General features: G+C 39.7%; 1 protein-coding gene and 1 long non-coding RNA gene across 2 annotated transcripts in view; one reads left to right on the top strand and one right to left on the bottom strand.

Moving 5' to 3' along the window:
• The first annotated feature begins 2,709 nt into the window (after positions 1-2,709).
• LOC118494706 lies at positions 2,710-3,147 on the top strand. Its single transcript, XR_004896856.1, has 2 exons — positions 2,710-2,810; positions 2,985-3,147. It is a non-coding gene; the product is annotated as an uncharacterized LOC118494706 (long non-coding RNA).
• Positions 3,148-6,311: 3,164 nt separating this feature from the next.
• The window catches only part of tspan15 (tetraspanin 15), a 34,116-nt gene continuing 21,656 nt past the window's right edge, over positions 6,312-18,771 (bottom strand). Inside the window, exons 4-8 of the mRNA XM_031314422.2 lie at positions 18,299-18,394; positions 11,024-11,140; positions 9,029-9,079; positions 8,296-8,412; positions 6,312-7,356 (exon numbers count right to left, since the gene is read on the bottom strand). Coding sequence (XP_031170282.1) covers positions 7,192-7,356; positions 8,296-8,412; positions 9,029-9,079; positions 11,024-11,140; positions 18,299-18,394 — 546 coding nt within the window. The 3' untranslated portion in view covers positions 6,312-7,191. The remainder of the gene's footprint in view (positions 7,357-8,295; positions 8,413-9,028; positions 9,080-11,023; positions 11,141-18,298; positions 18,395-18,771) is intronic.

Here is an 18,771-nt window from a genome sequence, read left to right on the forward strand (position 1 = left end):
TGAAAACTATAGGATTATAAACATTATATCAAAATAGACAATGGAACAGATACCAGGACAAACCTGAATTAAAGCAGTTCCATCTGTCCTCTTGTGAACCACACAGTCATAGGACATAGCACACCCCTGACTCTCCTCTGCTGTCTGTACATCCGTCTGCTCATGTGGTTCAGAGTGAACAGCTGAAGAGGGGAAGTGAAAGTCAAAGGATAGACAGATTGAGAGTGAGTCTGGCAGAGATGACCGACGGACACACAGATCAACTCAAAGTCTCTCACAGGAGAGCGTGAAAGGGACACAAACCTATCAGCAAGGTCAGTGACTGTCCATACTGCAGTGAATGCAGAGGTGTGTGTAATCTCACACATGCACGCACGGACACGCACGCACACACGGACACGCACGCACGCACGCACACGTGAAATAGGAGGTTTTGGATGTTGATTTATGAGATGCAACACACTAGAAATATGTAACTTGGGTGATGGTGTAATGTGGCAATGTTGGATAAATATTAATAATAAAAATAATTAAATTAAATTAAAAATAATAAATATTGTAAGATTTCAGAATGGTGTCAAATGTATTTACGGTTCTGGTTCTGTACATCTCATGCAAACATTGCTCTCACATGTTCAGCTACATGATCACACTATTCACAGGTGAATCTTGTGACTTCCGTGACAACAATGCCTGCACATGACACACTGTATATGTCATATAGCAGTTTATTAGGATATCTGATACAAGATGTAGCTTATGATGTGATCAACTTTTCACTTAGACACATGGTACATCAAAACCACAACATGAGCACAGTGCCCTATATATAGTATAGTTGTGACATCACAACCATGCTGGCCTGACCGCTTGTTTAAAGGCACAGTTTCTGAATACGGGTTGTGTGCATTTCTCTGTGGTTTGGGCGTTTTGATACTTTTACAGTATTTATCTGGCCCCTCGACCTGCTTTATAAGAAAAAAATGGAAATGGACATGGAAATCTCACTTTTCTGAGTCTGAGACTGGGGGTATTAATAATAAAAATGAATTTTCTCTGGTTGTAGAGAGAATGAGAGCAATGGAAAGAAACCAAACAAGTTATTTTAAGATGTGCGTTGGTGGAGCAGAGCAACATGACCACTCCTCCCAGACCATTCACAACTTCCGTCCTTGTTGGTGATGTAGGAAAATGATTTCCTCCTCCGTGGTGATGGTAGGAGTAAAATATTAATAGGTGCCATCCAGCAGGAAGTCTTCAAAGCAGCAGGAGTAACGGGAAGAAAGAAAATTCAACAGATAAACACTAAACCACTCTGTCTCAGATAATGCCTGTGTATGAGAAGAAAATGTTTTGTATGGCAATTTTTCTAAAGGAATCCTATTGAAGCATAATCCTTCCTTAATTCAAGTGAAAGTTTAAATCAGCAACTTCATTCATTTCACATTTTTAAAACCCTGAATGGTCAAATTATCATTCGCATAGTGGATTGATAATTGAACATGCTGGTTAAACATCTATTCATTTATGTTTTCAATGTGAAGTAAGAATGACATTTTGTTCTAATTTATAGTGTCTAGAGTACATTGTTTATTTGCATATTTTGTTTTATTCATAATGCAATGTGTGTTTGTTCTGCAGGAGGAGTACACTGGTTACATTTAACATCTGTAAACTATAAAAGGTAAAAAAAAAAAATAATAATCTAAAAGCACAGTATATTTATCCTGTGCATATTTCTGAGATATTATTAGCATTTTCTGAATTGTTATGCTGAACTGTCAACCAAGTTAAATGTGCTAAATATTATATAATACTTATTACTGCTTATGTAGTATGCAGTTCTTTGACATTTAAAGTTTCAGATCCAAGCAATAGTGACCGTTTGTAACACCGGAATTTGAATGTCACTACTTTTGATTAAACTAATATGCTGAGTTTAAAAGATATTAGTAGAAATAATTCTAAGATGTCCTCTAACAGGGTCTGCACTTTTTTACATCTATATTATATTTATACGTTGACCTTTCACATACAAATTTTCGTACTTTTACATAAAAGATTTAGACAGTGCTTGTGACTCAGGGTGAAGCCTGCCCTGGAAAATACACAGTGTGATACTGTATAGGCCATCATTTATTTAACAGCCCCCCAATCCCCAAATATCCGTTTACAGAAGATCTGTTCAGTGCTAGTCAACTCAAAAGGTAAACAACAGAACAGTATTAAATAATTTTATTTTCCACCCCAAACCAGGCAAAACAACTTGACAACATACTTCTTTCAATAAATGTGGTTTGTGCAAATCAGTGAACTGACAATGCATTAAACAATTAAAAACCGGTGATGCAATTCCCAGTAAGGCCACAGACATATTGAATGTATGCACCTCTATATAGCACATGACGAACTATATGCATACAGTAGATGGCATACATAAAGGTGGTGAATGTCCTCGCAAATGTGAAACTAATAATACAACTTTGGATATACATCTGGCTTATTCCTTTAAAGCGACAACATTGGCACTTTAACTGTGTTGTGTAAGTCCTGTGATTGTAGACTGTAGTGATAGTTACAGAAAGGTCATCACACTCTGCAATATTCTTTGTCATATCTGACATGTTTAAAAAACATCTTCCATGCTGTACACATTACTGTATGGACTTTCTTTGGTTACAAGTATTATACAGTATGATCAGACTTCACAAACGTTAATGACAAAAAAAGGCAATAAAATGTAAAGAACAGTTATATTTTCTTTCAGAGTCGGGTCAATACATTTTAGTAAGAAAGAAGAATTGCTGATAGTTTTATACTGCCATTTCCCTTGATAATCTGGACTGACCAGCACGTTTATTAGTCAAGATGGTACTTTTAACCATTCGATATGTCTGATGTAATGAGTCAGACAAATGAAGTGACCTGGGTGGAAACCAAAAAATAAGTCTTTACTTCCAAATCCATTATGTCATAAAACTCAGATATTTTCTTCTCAGTGCTGTTTGACCAGCATAAAGCTGTTGTATGTTACTGTATGTTGAACCTGACCTGTTACCTGTTTATTACAGTTTTTTCTGACGCTATGGTACTATTCTCACAAGTACGGGGTAATATCTCACTACCTTAAGTACAAATAAACCAACAGATCATCAAAAAGTACCTCTTTTCACAACTCTAAGTACATCTGACATTGACTGTGTACAAAAAACATCTAGAAAGACCAGTTTCACACTGAAATACACTACGGTCATACAAAGTACATGCAAAACTTTGGATAGGATTTTCTTCTCACTAAAATACGTTTTACTAACACTATGCTCATTGTTCATAACTGATAGTCAATGAAACATTTGCCTAACATACTGTATGTATGGTTGTTTTTTGCCTATTATAGTATGATGCAAAACTTGAGAATCACCACCCTTAGGCGTGAGATTTTTATGTGACCTTGGTGGGATTTCAACCCACAACCTAGTGTTGATAACTTATAGTGCTCAAACCATCAGGGCCACAAAGGACCACTGCAATGATTACAGTGTTTACAATACAATAGTGTGGATGAGGCTTGTGATGACACTACTGCTGACCAATTTCAGACTTGGAGTCGACATTCAAGAAGATTTTTCCCAAGGTGTGTGAACTATGAAAACATACATTGTGATGTGGACGAGTACTTATGGCCAAATCCAGAAGACCGAATTGATGCAGATTAGCGTAATGTAGTGTGTACTACAGAAAACCTGAGGCAGTATTTACAGTTAACAATTTTCTTTCAGTTCCGTTAGTGTTTTTACAGTATTTGATTAGACAAACCCTACAGTGATGTTGCAATACAGTAAAAGTTTGTTGCATCGCTGATTGGGGAAGATGTCTTCATTGATCACACTTGCGATTATGGGATAGGAAATACAAATAGCTTGTTGTTGAATATGATGGGTAAAGTACAGTTACATTTTTGCCTACTGTAATGTGAAAACAGTGAAGCAAACAGATCATCTTTAGCACTTTAAAGGGTAATTTTGAAACATGTATCTTACCTTATTTGGCCTTGGACTAAGTGATTGTTACAATAACTTAACTGAAAGAATTGCACTATGATATGTTTAGGTGACTTCACTTAACAAATGTACTTGTTGGATTTCACCAGAAACTTAGTGGTTGAAACATTGGTCTTGTAGTGAAAGATGTTTACAAGCCAAATGAGTTGCTTTGAATGCAAGATTTAATGATTTACAAGTATGATCAGTTAGGAGTCTTGTGATTAGAGTTTTGAAAACTGCACCATGCTATAGATTATGGTACCATAGCGACTAAAAAAAACTGTAACATTAATAGAGATGCCTCAAAAATCCTGCAAATTTGATTTATGGATGCAGCAGTAGGCAGCACATGTTAAATAAACAATCAGCTAACTGATTATATACACCTTTACCTTCAACCCACCAGCCAATAGCTTCACAAGTTACAGTCAAGTAGTGACCGAGCTGAAACAAGAAAAGACTCTTTTCTAATCGAGGCTTAACAAAACAAATCCAGGTTAAGAACAACACAACATGTTAGTAAGGTAAAAATCAAATCAAATTATTTTCTGCAGCAAAATGAACATGAGCTGAATTAACTTATTCTGCATTATTAGATATTTGGCACTGATTTGTGACCATACTAATGAGGATAAAGTCCTGGCAATCTTTATCTGACCCTCCAGTGCAAACAAGGCCAACGTGGAAACCTTTGGTAAGTCCTGTTGAATAGAAGTAATGAGACCGAAAAGAACCAATTTGAAATGCTTGCAAACATGTTTTAGCAGTGATGTAAGTACAGTACAGTATATACGAATATCATTAGTGAAGTCACAAAAAGACACAAAGAAGGGAGATTTAAATTACTTAATTATTAAAGATTACCTATTTGGTCTCAGTTTCCAACTTCACATCAAACCAAACGAAGTTCAGTAGCACATTAAATTCACATTTTTCATGCACGTCATAACAAGCGCATATGAATAAAACAAAAAAACACACACTGGATTATATGTTTTAGGATGCTCTAGCTAACCAATTTGAATATGCATTAATATTTGTATACGCAACCCTGTCTCCTATAAATTATACTTCGAATTAATTTAGCCAAATCTGTTTAGAAACTTAAAGGAGAATTTCGGTCGATTTCAACACGTAGCTCTGTTGTTTGGAAATTTGGAGTGCTGTCAGTAGCAAGAAAAACTAAAACAATCGGTGCTGCCTACACTGTGTTATCCCCCTGCTAGCGTTAGCACCCAACAGGCTTAAACACGGCAAGTTTTAAACGTGTTTTTAGCCTCTAAACATGCTCGAAATGTCATTACAAGTGCCTACCCATGTGCAGTGATTCCTTCCGAGGGAACACAGCAAATTTGACTGGAATATTGGATTGTATGAGTTCGACAATCGACTAGTGTGGACTTGACCCGAAAACAGGAAATAAACAGAGGTATGTGCACTGTCTGCATTAACACAATTTTTATGCCTTTCTGTCACATCTACTGCAGTCAGATTCGCTGTGTTCCCTCGGAAGGAATCACTACACATGGGTAGGCACTTGTTATGACATTTCGAGCATGTTTAGAGGCTTAAAACATGTTTAAAACTTGCCCTGTTTAAGCCTGTTGGGTGCTAACGCTAGCAGGGGGATAACACGGTGTAGGCAGCACCGATTGTTTTCGGGTTTTTTTTGCTACTGCCAGCACTCCAAATTTCCAAACAACAGAGCTACGTGTTGAAGTTGACTGGAATTCTCCTTTAATTGCTACCTGGATTATGTTCAATGGCAACATTGTTTCAAGTGTGGTATGACATGTATAAGTTGCAGGGAGGTGGTATGGGTGGATAGAGCGCACACAAAACATAGGACTTTGACACACGTCATAGCTTGTGCTTCAAGTCACAAGGTTTTGTAACTAGAGGTACGTTCTGTGTGAACATTTTGCCACTTTATCCTTTTTTTATGTCATGTTGACAAAAAATAAATTGTGTGTCTCACAGATTGCAATTTAGAAGTATGTAAAGCTATAGGAGACAGGGTTGCTGTACTTAATAATCCTGAGATATCCTTTTGTTATGGCAGTGGTAGTCTATATCCTTGACGTTACACTTCCGGGATTGCTCGCTTGCATAGTGCGGTTATAGCCGCAAAGCAAATGCAGAAGTTCCGTTCACCCTGTTACGAGTTGATGAACCACTGAAATGATTTTGGAAACATTATTTTAAGGTACAAAAGAATCTTTGGTGTTGCTTTAAATCAACATAAAACTGATCATCTGAAGCAAACTCTGTGTCAGGTCAGCTTTTATTTTTTCTCATTATACCAGTAAGTTGACTGAAGATGACCAGGACATGTTTTTTGAAGAGTCAAAGTTAAGGCTTTGATGAAGAAAATGTGAGCAATACAAACATCCCTTGTTGTGCTGGACACATCATACAAGTTCAGTGAGCACTTGTGGTCATAAGTAGATGTGCAGGGTACTGTATAAAGACTTATTCTACAGTCTCAAACCTCAAGTCTTTATACAAATAAGGCGAACACGTCCTGCTTTCAGATGACAGAAATGGTGTCTTAGCCTACAATAGCTTGCATTGGAGATATTGGAAATGGTAGTGGTTGGATGAAAGGACCTGCTTCACCAGTGGTTGTATAAAAGAGCCGAGCAATGCTTTAATTTGTAGCACAAACACAGGTATAAAAAGTAAGAAAAAGGTCAGTGCTGTAAATTGTGGTTGTGTATTATGAAATAAATGTCATATTATAAAATCAGAAGCAAAAGTGGTTCAATTGGTTTTTGAGTTTATCCCTGAGACTCTTTTGGGCACAATGCAGCTAAAAGCACCAGCTATATCTAAATGAGCTCTTTTTTCCCACTCATGCATTAGTAACTGTATGTTAACGCGGTAATTAATAGTTAACACCACAGTGAGCCCTGCAAACATTTTTTGTGTTATATACATGCAGTAAGTTTACAGTTAAACTGAAAAAGGAACTGACACTTGAATATCAAACTCTCAATAATCTGGTTGCTGAATAATGCCTTCTTCCCAAAAACAAACATGAAAAAACATCAACACATTTTTTTCTCCACAGCAGAGTGAGCATGTAGTAAACCTGCAGTTCAAAGGCTCCCACGGTGGCTGCAGTCCTTTTGCTGCTTTTTGTTTTTCAGTCGATCTCTGGCATACACCTAAACCATTTGCCCATGCGGCCCTGCTTCTTGGTTTCTCTTTCATCTGCGCTTGAGTCCAGTAGGTCCATGTAGTTACCGTACTCACTGATGGCATCTTCAACACGAGTGATGTATAGCCAGCTGACTATCACACCAAAGAACTGGAGACAAAAAGAGAGAGAGAAGCTAAGTATAGGAAGGGAGGTCACCATGGGCGCTTCACACAAGTCTCCTCGTTTTCCTCACTTGCATCTTTTCCTTGTCTTTTTAATCCCTCCCACGTTAGACACGAGAAAAAGATGCAAGGAGAGGAATTGCTTTTAGAAAAATGAGATGTCTTTTCTCTGAAGCTTCATCTGAAGCGATGTCAGTTACTGATGACGAAGGCAGAGTTAATCACCTGTCTGTCAGCAGGTGTTTTACTGCTGAAGGACAAAAGACTTCTGTTCTCCCTGACTATAATACTGTCCATTAATGAAAGACCAAAAATGGAAAGAAAAATCTTTGATGATTTATGAAAGTTGTTTTACGCTTCCTTCATTAATCAGACCTACCGGTACGACAGATCCACCAGAATACTTTGAACTAAACGGTGAATCGGAACTCAAGTAAAATCTAAACGTGTTGGTGATGTTGAACCTGAGTTGAATCTAATTTAGGTTTGAATCAAACACCAACAGACCAGTGGTGTAGTCTATGTGATACGCAAGTATACGCAGTATACCCACTAAGAAAGCTCCAGGATTTCCATATACCCATTTAAAAATGCCCAATGACATGCAACAACATACTTTCCATTATATTTGTCATCTGTGTTTTTCTTTTTCACAATAAAGATATTTCCACCGTAAATTGGTGCATAAAAGTGTATCCAAATAGTTTTTGATGCTCAAAACTTCCCTGGGGGAGGACACCCAGACCCTCCACTATGATATCCCCCCTCCCCCAGAGGCAGATTCTGGCCATATATCATACATACAGTACAGTATACCCACTACAATACATTAGACTACACCACTGCAACAGACCACCCTTCCTCATACATAAGGGGTGTGTGTGTGTGTGTGTGTGTGTGTGTGTGTGTGTGTGTGTGTGTGTACCTGAGGCAGAAGGATCCCTAATAGCAGTCCAGCCATAATCTTATAGTTGTCCATCAGCCAGATGAAGAAAGCATCAGTGCAGCCTCTGATATGGATCGCTTCAATCAAGTCCAAACGCTGCAAGACAGAAATTGCTTGTTACTGTAGCATTAGTTTCAGTTACAGTCAAGGAATTGGTTACTTAGTTGTTTTACTAGTTTAGTGAAATATGTAATACCAGCAGCACATCATTCAACAAATAAATATTTATTATTCATGTTTTAATTTATAAAATAACTAAAAATGATCAAGTCCCAGCAACATCCTGGACCTGTTGGGCCTGATCTCTCTTCACTCACTGTGTTTAATGCACAGTAGTCTCGATTTGCATGATCCCATGCTGTCTCAATTTACCCTGCAGAGATCTGAGGAGCAGTCAACCACAGCCGGAGTTTAAAATTCCAACACAAAGAAAGTGGAAGGAAACGGACATCGGCGAAAATAAATGCATCTGGCGGAATTTCCTGCGGCACTGGAGCAATCCCGGAAGTGGAACGTGGAAGGATATAGACTAAATACACAGCAACCGTCTAATAGTTTGGAACAACTGTCTGAAAATGCCACTTTAAAATTATAATTGTCTGGCAATTAAAATGCACTTAATATTTCAAACTGACATTAAAGGAGGGGAGCTGAAATCTAATGAGAAATCAGTCTTTTCTTAATTCAGTAATGTCAGACTTTGAGGCCTTACCGTTTTTTCCAACACCTTGTACCCACACATAGTGTTGGCCACTTCATTAGGCTGGAGGGGAGAAAGCAGAGAGAACAGATCATGTTAAGAGGTAGAATAGTATGTGGGAGACTGACAGAAGCCTGTGAACAGCTTTCAGCCTCAAAAGGGAATCAACAGCAGACAGAAGAAAGCAGGGTTAATGTGGTGAAAACGTCAAATAGACTGCCAGGGAAATGCACACAATGACACACATTATAACTGCCTCTCCCATGCACACACATATGACAGTCCTGAACCACAAGACTGCTGAAGACACCAAAGAAATGTGTGTGTGACATTGAGCTTGACACTGACCACAATACTGTTGACCGTTGAAAGCTCAGCTGTAATGTGTGTGTGTGTGTGTGTGTGTGTGTGCCTTATGACTTGTGGTTTTCCCATATTCAAAATATTTAAATTTATTCATATATTCAAATGAGACGACACAAACTGCCAACCTCCTGTGGCCGTCTCGCAGATAAAGAAGAGAAGGGAGGAATGATCACCCTATTTAAGTCATTATACACATTGTATTGGCTTTATTAATCAAATTTATTTTAGAATTTTTAATACATTACTACAGTATTATGATGACAGTAGTAGGAATGGGAGGGTAACTCACAATTCCACACTGTCACCATTTTTTGCCCATGATAATGCAAAGTGACTGAATGTAATACTGTGTTCTATGATATATCATAATGTAACTAAAATGGCAAAATCTGGAATCAGTGTCCAGTTGTGAGTTTGACTGCAGGCGCTGTTGTCTCTGCTCCATACATTTCAAGGTGGGAAAAACTTTCAACTCTTACACCTGAGAAGTAACACAATGTTTGATCAAGTGGAGTTAATTGCTGCTTTGTGTTAATTTGAACTTACAGGCCTGCAATTACAAAAATAATTACAAATATTATAAAGTAGAAAACAGCATTGATGTGAACCTAAATATGGACATCATATATTATCTAAATATGGATGAAATGATATGAGCCGTTAAGATTGATTACACAATTGATGGACAAGAAAGACGCTTCTATCCATCGTACATTTTCACCAATGGAGAACATTTTAAAGAATGGAGTGCAGGGAAATGGCAACATGACCATAATTTCCAACTTAATAATGTACTTTGTTATATATTATAATGTATTCCTATAGATTTTCAAGAAAGACGTGCTGTCTCTGGCTGTTATGGGAACCTGGTACTACATACTTCCAAGAAAGGAGTATTATAAATAAATCTCTAAATCTGTGGATTTCTTGTTTGCTAGCCAAGACGAGCCTGTTTCAAGGGCAATAGTACCATGTGTCGTCTCTGGCACACATGGTGGTGTGTTTCGTCAGTCTTTCTCATCCTTCACTTAACGTACGTCAAATTTAATTTACTCATTTATAATCCATCTGTGAACCACAATATCTCTATTATGAGAACAATATAATTACATGATGAGATGATAAACCAAAGTGGCAGTGGCTCCTGTTATAGCAGAACATCTTTTAACTGAGAATCAATCAATTATTAGTTCATTATTCTATAACTCGTACACTGAAAATACTACAGTAACAATATCACATTGGCAGACTTTATCTACAGTTAACAGTAGTGAGCTGGGTGAGTTTTGTTTGTTCCCTTTCCCTGTAAACTCTGGAGAGTGTAGGTGTATTAATTAAAGGGAGCACATTGTTTTGTGTGGGAGGAAATTGCCTGTGAGTGTGTCTGGCATGGCAAAGGCGTAATCACCATCATAAGGATGATGAGATTTATTTTAAATGCAACTCCACACTATTACAGCTATTCCTATAATGACATACAAACTGAGCCGAGTGTTCATGGCTTCACAGACCCATTAGAAAAGAAAAAGAGCCAGGAACGATGAAAAAGCTGTAATGCAACAGGTGACAGTCCTAGTTGCTGTAATGTAATGCGGTGTTGTAGTAGTGATAATACTTATAAAGGGTAATAGTTATACCTACCTTAGTAGTAATGCAGCAGGTATAAGGGACACCACAGGCCAATGGACCAGGGGCAGAGCAGTTGTGGTACATGTTGACCGACCAGTCTGAATACTCTTGACCTCCACAACACTTAAACTGCCAGAGACGTGAAAGATGGCGGAGTAGAGACAAGTGCAGAAATTGGAAGGAGGAGAAAAGTCAAAAAGACACAGAGAGATGGAAGAGGATATTTAAAGACAATAGGAGATAGAGAGAAGGGACGCAGGGATGAGGGAAAGATAAAAAGAAATAAACAACTTGATAAACAACATGTTTATGCTGTGCTGGTATAATGGCAGTAACATTTTGGGATGAAATGAGCCATAATTAACAACACTTTGCTTGTAATTATGAGTCTGTTTTATGTCGGTGTCTAGTGTACAAGAGGTGGTAGGGCTGGGCGATATGGTTAAAATCAATATTATGATACTATAATATAGTACAATATTAATTAATTAAATAATCTCTGAAACAAATACATGTGGCAAATCAATCACAAACGTACATGACAAACAAGCAATTAAAAACCTAATTTGGACAACAGAAACAAAAATACATCCAAAGTACAGTTTTCCAGATTACATGCAAACAACAAATCAAGATCATTGCAATTCAAGGAACCTAAAGCCCCATTTGTCCTTTCACTCACATCAGAAATGAATTATTATTATAAAAAAAAAAAAAAAGAATTCATACTTGCGTACATTTTTCTACTGAAAGGCCTCTGCTACCTATCCTACACTCTCAGCCAACGTCTGAAAGCAGCAGCCTCACAGACTGAAGCGTTTGCTCCTGATACAATAACACTTGCAGATGAAATTAACAAATTCATACTTGCACAAAATAATGTGACACCAACCAATTGTTTTTGTATTGCCCTCTATTTCAGCCATTACTGACAAACCCTGGAGAAAAGGAAATATTATTACTTCACAGGAAAAATAAACAAGCTTTGATAAGCTATCTAAAGGACGTTGAGTATTATTGGTTTTGGCAGAGAGCTTTTGGGTCACATTGACTAAACGCTGCTTCAAACAACTTCATTGTCAGAGTTTAACTGAGTGTTGCATGGTTTGAATGCTGTTTAGGTGACCACCCTGCAGTAAATGTTCATTTAATTACCATCAAAATATAACCTAATAACCTTATCATAGCAGCCGAAGCACAGGTGTATTTTATTTTATTTATTCAGGTAAGTCGATTGAGAACAAATTCTCATTTGCAACGACGACCTGTCACACAGTTACACATTCATACCTGGAAGCTGCCCAGTACAACCACAGTCTGATCTGCTGGCCACTGAGCAGCTCCACTGAAGCGGTTGGGGTTAAGGGCCTTGCTCAAGGGCACCTCAGTGGTGGTAATGAGGGAGGGACAAGTGCTGCTCTTTCACTTTCCCCCACCCAGATTTTATCCTGTCGGTCTGGGGATTGAACCGCGACCTCCTGGTCTTTAACCTCTAGGCCACCACTCCCAAATAGCATTAATAGGATGCAGCTGTTATTAAGGTTATTAGTTACACTTGTGTTTGACAGGTCAAAATATGTGTGAAAAGACTATTCATAAGATAGATATGACAACCATCACAGACCAAATGCTTTTCTATATTTTAATTTAAAAGATTCACTGCTCCAATTGATGGCACTCACAAAACAGTACAACAATCCTGTTATGCTCCCCATTCAGTTTCTATTAGATTTATACTTCCACTGCAGAGACAAGGGCTCCACAACTGCCTTGGAGAGTAAACACTGGCAGAAAAACCCCAAAGCCGCACTATTAGCTCTGCTTTGTAGTCATTTACAGAGACAGATATTTGATTGGGAGGCAGAAGGCGAGTCAGGAAGACCGTAAGAGAGAGAGAGCAAATAGGACAAAGAGCCAGACAGAAAGAGAGGACGAGACACGAGATAAAGAGAGAGGACGAATAAATGAATAAGTATGAAGCTGCTCTTTGCCAGGCCCTGTGATCAGTATGCTGACATGATGCCAGTGGGCCAGGAAGTTACTCCCTTTTCTCGTTGGCATGACTCCACAGAGCGCCGTTTATCAAGCACTGGGTCAGGTCCGGAACGAGGGTCACAGGAAGGCAAAGCAATTATGATGTGATTATAATGTCAGCAAGTGTTGTGTATAAGTCCAGCAATATTACAATTCACAGAGTTATGGTTTTAGTGCAGTAGGAGCCACTGTACAGCATAATTCAATCCCACAGTCCTGCAGTAAATCCTATCTTTGGGAAGATTGATGTTGAGTTCAATTCAGCGGGCTTTGTAACCTCACGGGAGAAACCTGAAGGACCAATCTCTCAAAACACGTCAACACCAATGAGACGGCAGGAGACGAGGGAAGAGACTACAGAGACTGTCCTTTCAGATTTATGACTGGATTACACAACATTTTGTTTACTAAAGTTATAGTACAATACAACACTAATCAAATGTCATGCTTTTTCCTTCATCTTCATCTATGTCTGTCTGGCTCTGCTGGTGACACACAGACTTTCTTTACAATTTTCTCTTATTTTTTTCCATTTTTTTCCTGTGGTCTTTTCATCTGTTGGATGATTTCTTCAGAGGGACTGGGAGAGTCAGTCATGTCTCTGAGTATGGAGTGACTGATTTTGTTGCCAACTGCCTAACTGACTGATGACCGGCTGTTCACTGGCAGAGTGGCTGACTGAGTGACTAACTTAGTGGCTAATTGGCCAGCTGACTGCTTAAAGTGTGGGTCGTAAGACAGAAGTCCGCCCATCATGTGCTCCCTGCCTTCATTATTACATGGCATCCATGCAGTGATGTTGAGATAGATCTTCCATGCATGATTCAAGGTTACCATAAAAAAGCTTTTCAAAACAGTTTTGGCAAACTTATCATTTATTGTTTATGTATTATTCTACATCAAACTATTTTATATTGGTAAGAAACACTGGAGAGCTGCATACCAGAACCTCGACTCCGTCTTTCTGAGTTGCTGATTTCTGTAGCTGAATCTTTCTGCAGTTATGTGGGGAGCTGTCTTTTTTCCTTTAAAACCCACTCAGGCCGGAAAAAAAACCCAAAGCAAAAAGCTTTACTGAAGTTATCTAATCTATCTGAACCGGAAAAAGTAGATTTTACACAATCCTGACCTTTTTCTACCAGTAAACCACCAAAAATCGGGTCAGAGACAGGCTCAAACTATACAGTGCATGCCCAGCTTACCAGTCTAGGTAGTTTCAACACATAACTTGTCCACAGATTTGATGAATGCCAAAAAATGATGTTTTTTGTAATAAACTACTACAAGTTTGCCAAAGCTGATGAGAATGTTGACTGGAACGCATGCCAAAATAAATATGGCAAAGTGATTTTTTGACTTAAACATTAACTGCTCAAGTGCAATTTTTTTTATATCTCTCCAGCAACCACTATTCTTGGCAGCACTGAAACGATTGACACAGATGGCACAAAGTCTCTCTAAACTGTTAAGGCTGGTGTGTGTTTAACTGAGTGTTTTATTTGTGAGATGCAAAGCAGGCTGTGCCATCCCTTGCTCTGGATTGGATGGACAAGGGAAGTCCCGCCCAGTTCCTGGAGGAGGAAGCTGATTGGTGCGGCATGCCACCACTGACCGGCCAATCGAGGGGTGTCAATGAAGTCTGCCTCCAGCTTAAATAGCCCGATTGATTGCAGCTTTTGACTTTTGACTATTTAACAGGTTTGTCTTGTATAGTCTCATTAGGTTCAGGGGTGCTGTGAGTAGGGCTGAACGATTTTTGAAAATAATCTAATTGCGATTTTTTTCCCAAATATTGCGATTCGATTATTTTTTTAAGCTCTTTGTCTTCTGTATTATTCAAGAAAGACAAACAATAAATCATTTTATAGTATGAACAACACACAATTACACACTAGACAGTTAAATAAGTAAAAATATAGTATATGTATACACACACACACACACACACACACACACCAGTGTATTTTTTTTTACAGTGCACAGAGAGGAGCTGCCTCCAGCCCCTCCCCCTCGGGAAGTTGCGTGCTGCCGTGTGCACTTGTTCAGAGAGGCTATCGTTGCGTTAGCTAGTTGCTGGTGTTCTTGCCGTGGGATTAACTGTACTAATAAAACTGTTGAAATTCCGCGGCCACGCTGCTGTGAAAGCTCCCCGAACGTCATTTATCAGTCTGCTTGTTACCCCTCTCAGTGGCAGCTCCTCCACTCATATCTTTATAACGGAGCTAGCTAACTGCTAACCGGAGCTAACCGCTAATCAGAGCTAATCGTTGCTAACCGAGCCTTCAGTTCTGTGTGCCTGTATTCATTAACTGCATGTATGGACTCGAGCCCGAATAAAACCCTTCATTTTATTAAAATGGCTGTAAAAGTTTTAAACTACAACTCAGAGTTGTTTGAATGACAGAAATCTGCTCAAGGTACGACGTAGCGTTAGCGTGCTAAGTTGATGCTTTCTCTGCGGAGTGCAGACTGATTTGCTCTCGCGAGTCATGTGACCAAATCGCAGCCTTTGCGATTAGGAAATCACATTTTAACATATCGCGATATTATCGCAAATGCAATTCATCGTTCAGCCCTAGCTGTGAGTATTGTGTTTTTGTTTTACCAAGTACCTTAGTTAGAGAGGATTTTTGTTTCTCCATTTGTTTAATATAGTTGTATTAATAGTCTTCCTTTTGAGGATCTCCTTTTGTTATATTCTGTTTTTGATTTCCACAGCACCCATCGGCCCAACTTTTCGTTGTAAGTTCTTATTTGCCCTATTCAAAATAAATTTCCTTTCCACCACCTAAGGAGGGGGGAAGCGGGAAACCATCCAAGCTGTGTACAGTAAGGATGGGACGCTGTTGACCTCAACTGAGGAGGACATAGGGTGGTGTAAGGAGCTCTTTTGAGGAACTCCTAAATCCAACTAACACATCCTCTATGTTAGAGGCAGAGCTGGAGGATGATGGGTCATTGTCGTCAATTTCCTTGTTGGATGTCGCTGAGGTAGTTAACTCCACAGTGGCAAAGCCCCGGGGATTGATGAGATCCGTCCAGAAATGCTAAAAGCTCTGGGTGTGGAGGGGTTGTCTTGGATGGCACGCCTCTTCAACACTGCGTGGAAGTCTGGGACAGTGCCTAAGGAGTGGCAGACCGGGGTGGTGATTCCCCTGTTCAAAAAGGGGGACCAGAGGGTGTGTTCCAATTACAGGGTTATCACACTTCTCAGCCTCCCTGGTAAAGTCTACGTCAAGGTGCTGGAAAGGAGGGTTCGGCCGATAGTCGAACCTCAGATTGAATGTAACAATGTAGATTCCGTCCTGGTCGTGGAACAACGGACCAGCTCTTCACTCTTGCAAGGATACTGGAGGGAACCTGGGAGTATGCCCATCTGGTCTACATGTGTTTTGTAGATCTGGAGAAGGCGTATAACCGGGTCCTCTGGGAGATACTGTGGGAGGTGCTGCGGGAGTATGGGGTGAGGGGGTCCAATCTCTGTATGACCAAAGTGAGAGCTGTGTCTGGGTTCTCGGCAGTAAGTCGGACTTGTTTCAGGTGAGGGTTGGCCTCTGCCAGGGCTGTGCTTTGTCACCAATCCTTTTTGTGATATTAATGGACAGGACAACGAGGCGTAGTCAGGGTGGAGAGGGGTTGCAGTTCGGTGGGCTGGGGATCTCATCGCTGCTTTTTGCAGATGATCTGGTCCTGATGGCATCATTGGCCTGTGACCTTCAGCACTCACTGGATCGGTTTCGCAGCCGAGTGTGAAGCGGCTGGGATGAGGATCAGCACCTCTATATCTGAGGCCATGGTTCTCAGCAGGAAACTGATAGAGTGCCTACTCCAGGTAGGGAAGGAGTCCTTGTCCAAGTACCTTGGGGTCTTGTTCACGAGTGAGGGGACAATGGAGCAGGAGATTCGTGGGAGAATCGGTGCAGCGGGGGCAGTATTACATTCACTTTTTCGCACCGTTATGACGAAAAGAGAGCTGAGCCAGAAGGCAAGCTAGTCTCTAACTTTGACTGTCTGCTAGTAGGTTATAAGCAGGTAGTGTACAGTGGGTTTTAGGAGTTTTTTTGCTGATAACAGCTGCCTGCTGCAAAAAAAAATTATGCTATGAGTGCGGCAAGAGTAAACCAAAACAGTTCGGCCAGCAAAACAATGAGCTGAAACTATAAAACTTGTAGGTTCATCACTATAAGGGACCCTTCTCACATTGTCACATTGTTTTCATATTGCCATTCAATACATTGTTATAAAAATAACGATTACAGCCGCTTTAAGAGATTAACGCCAAAAAACTGTGAAGGACTGTGTCACTTTGATCAGATTTGATTGACAGTAGCCTGGGAAAAAGCCAACAACCTATTATCACATTTAGATTTAAATATTGCTACATCCTGATTGGTGCAGAGGAGTACGTGACATCCCCTTTTTCCAACTGAGTTCCGTCCTTCAAACCAATGGGAAGAGACAAAAACACAAATACAGAAATCTTTCATGTGAAACAATTGAGAACTGTTATAACTTTGACAGATAGTGTGTTCATGCATGACCCCATTGATCATACTAAGAAATTGATATAAATGGTAGAATTGGACTGCCTTGGCATAGTGAACATCAGGGGAAACTCGCCTGTTAAAGCTGCTAGTCTACAAATGCCTGGAAGTTTAGACTTTTGAATTCAAGTCATTTATTAAAAGCTGACCAGTTCCACTGTGAAGGGATTTGAACTGAGGAAGGTGCTTGCTAAACCACCAAATTACCCTTCAACACAACATCAAGACACAATCCTGCCCGACTAGCACTGGTGCTGGTCACTCGGCACAATCCCTAATAGCATGTGGCATGTAGCCTGCAGACTGAGAGATCGTTTGTCTTTTCTCTTCTGTTAATCAGTGGTTTGGTGCAGTCTGCTTCTTCATTTTATTGTGTGATCAGTCTGCTGCCCCCAGACACTGCATTCCCTTGCGCTCGATAAAAAGTTGGTAATGAGATCTTAAGCTTCAGGCTGTGTGTACGGCAGCATTATGCATTCTGAGAGCAGGTGCAGCGTGATGGCTCTGCACAGTTCTCTGATTATTCTGGACACAACTTGCTGTGATTATCCAAAGTCACTTAAAATCCTGACTTGAGCCTCGTAAAGCTGAGCAAGTGCATTGCAGTATGAATTCTTTGAAAAGCTCATAGGGACCTTTTAATCCTGTCACGTGTTCAACTGGAAGGTTCAAATGACAGAAAACAAGGAGTGACATACTGTGAGCTTACCTTCTTCTGTACAAAGTCCATGATGTTTTTGAAGTCCAGGTCATCATAGTAGTTCACTATGCCTTTTCGGATGTTCTTGTTCAGTAAATCCAATGTCTGTAAGGGGGAGAGAAAACAGACAGAGTTGAAACACTTTGTGTGTGTTAATGGGATAAAGGATGTCATGTTACCACGTTTATGTTGTTTCCACGACACAGCTGATCTACAATCAGTGTGTTAGACATGCAGCTCTGTGGAGGAAATGCTCTGATTCGTCAAGGTGACTGGTCCACTGAACTGGAATATTAAAATATGACCCTTTGACAGCTCACATCTGTCAGTCACAATCTGGTGTAACAGGGTCTCACTAGGTTAATGCTTTAGTCTGTCCGGAAACTAGAACTAATCATTTTTTTCCACTAATTTCACTTCACTTTACTATTTGTTCAGGATATATTAGTCTTAATTATACTTCATTAGAGGTGGGGGCAACA

This window comes from Sander lucioperca, chromosome 3 (assembly GCF_008315115.2).
Source record: "Sander lucioperca isolate FBNREF2018 chromosome 3, SLUC_FBN_1.2, whole genome shotgun sequence".
NCBI classification, from domain to species: domain Eukaryota; kingdom Metazoa; phylum Chordata; class Actinopteri; order Perciformes; family Percidae; genus Sander; species Sander lucioperca.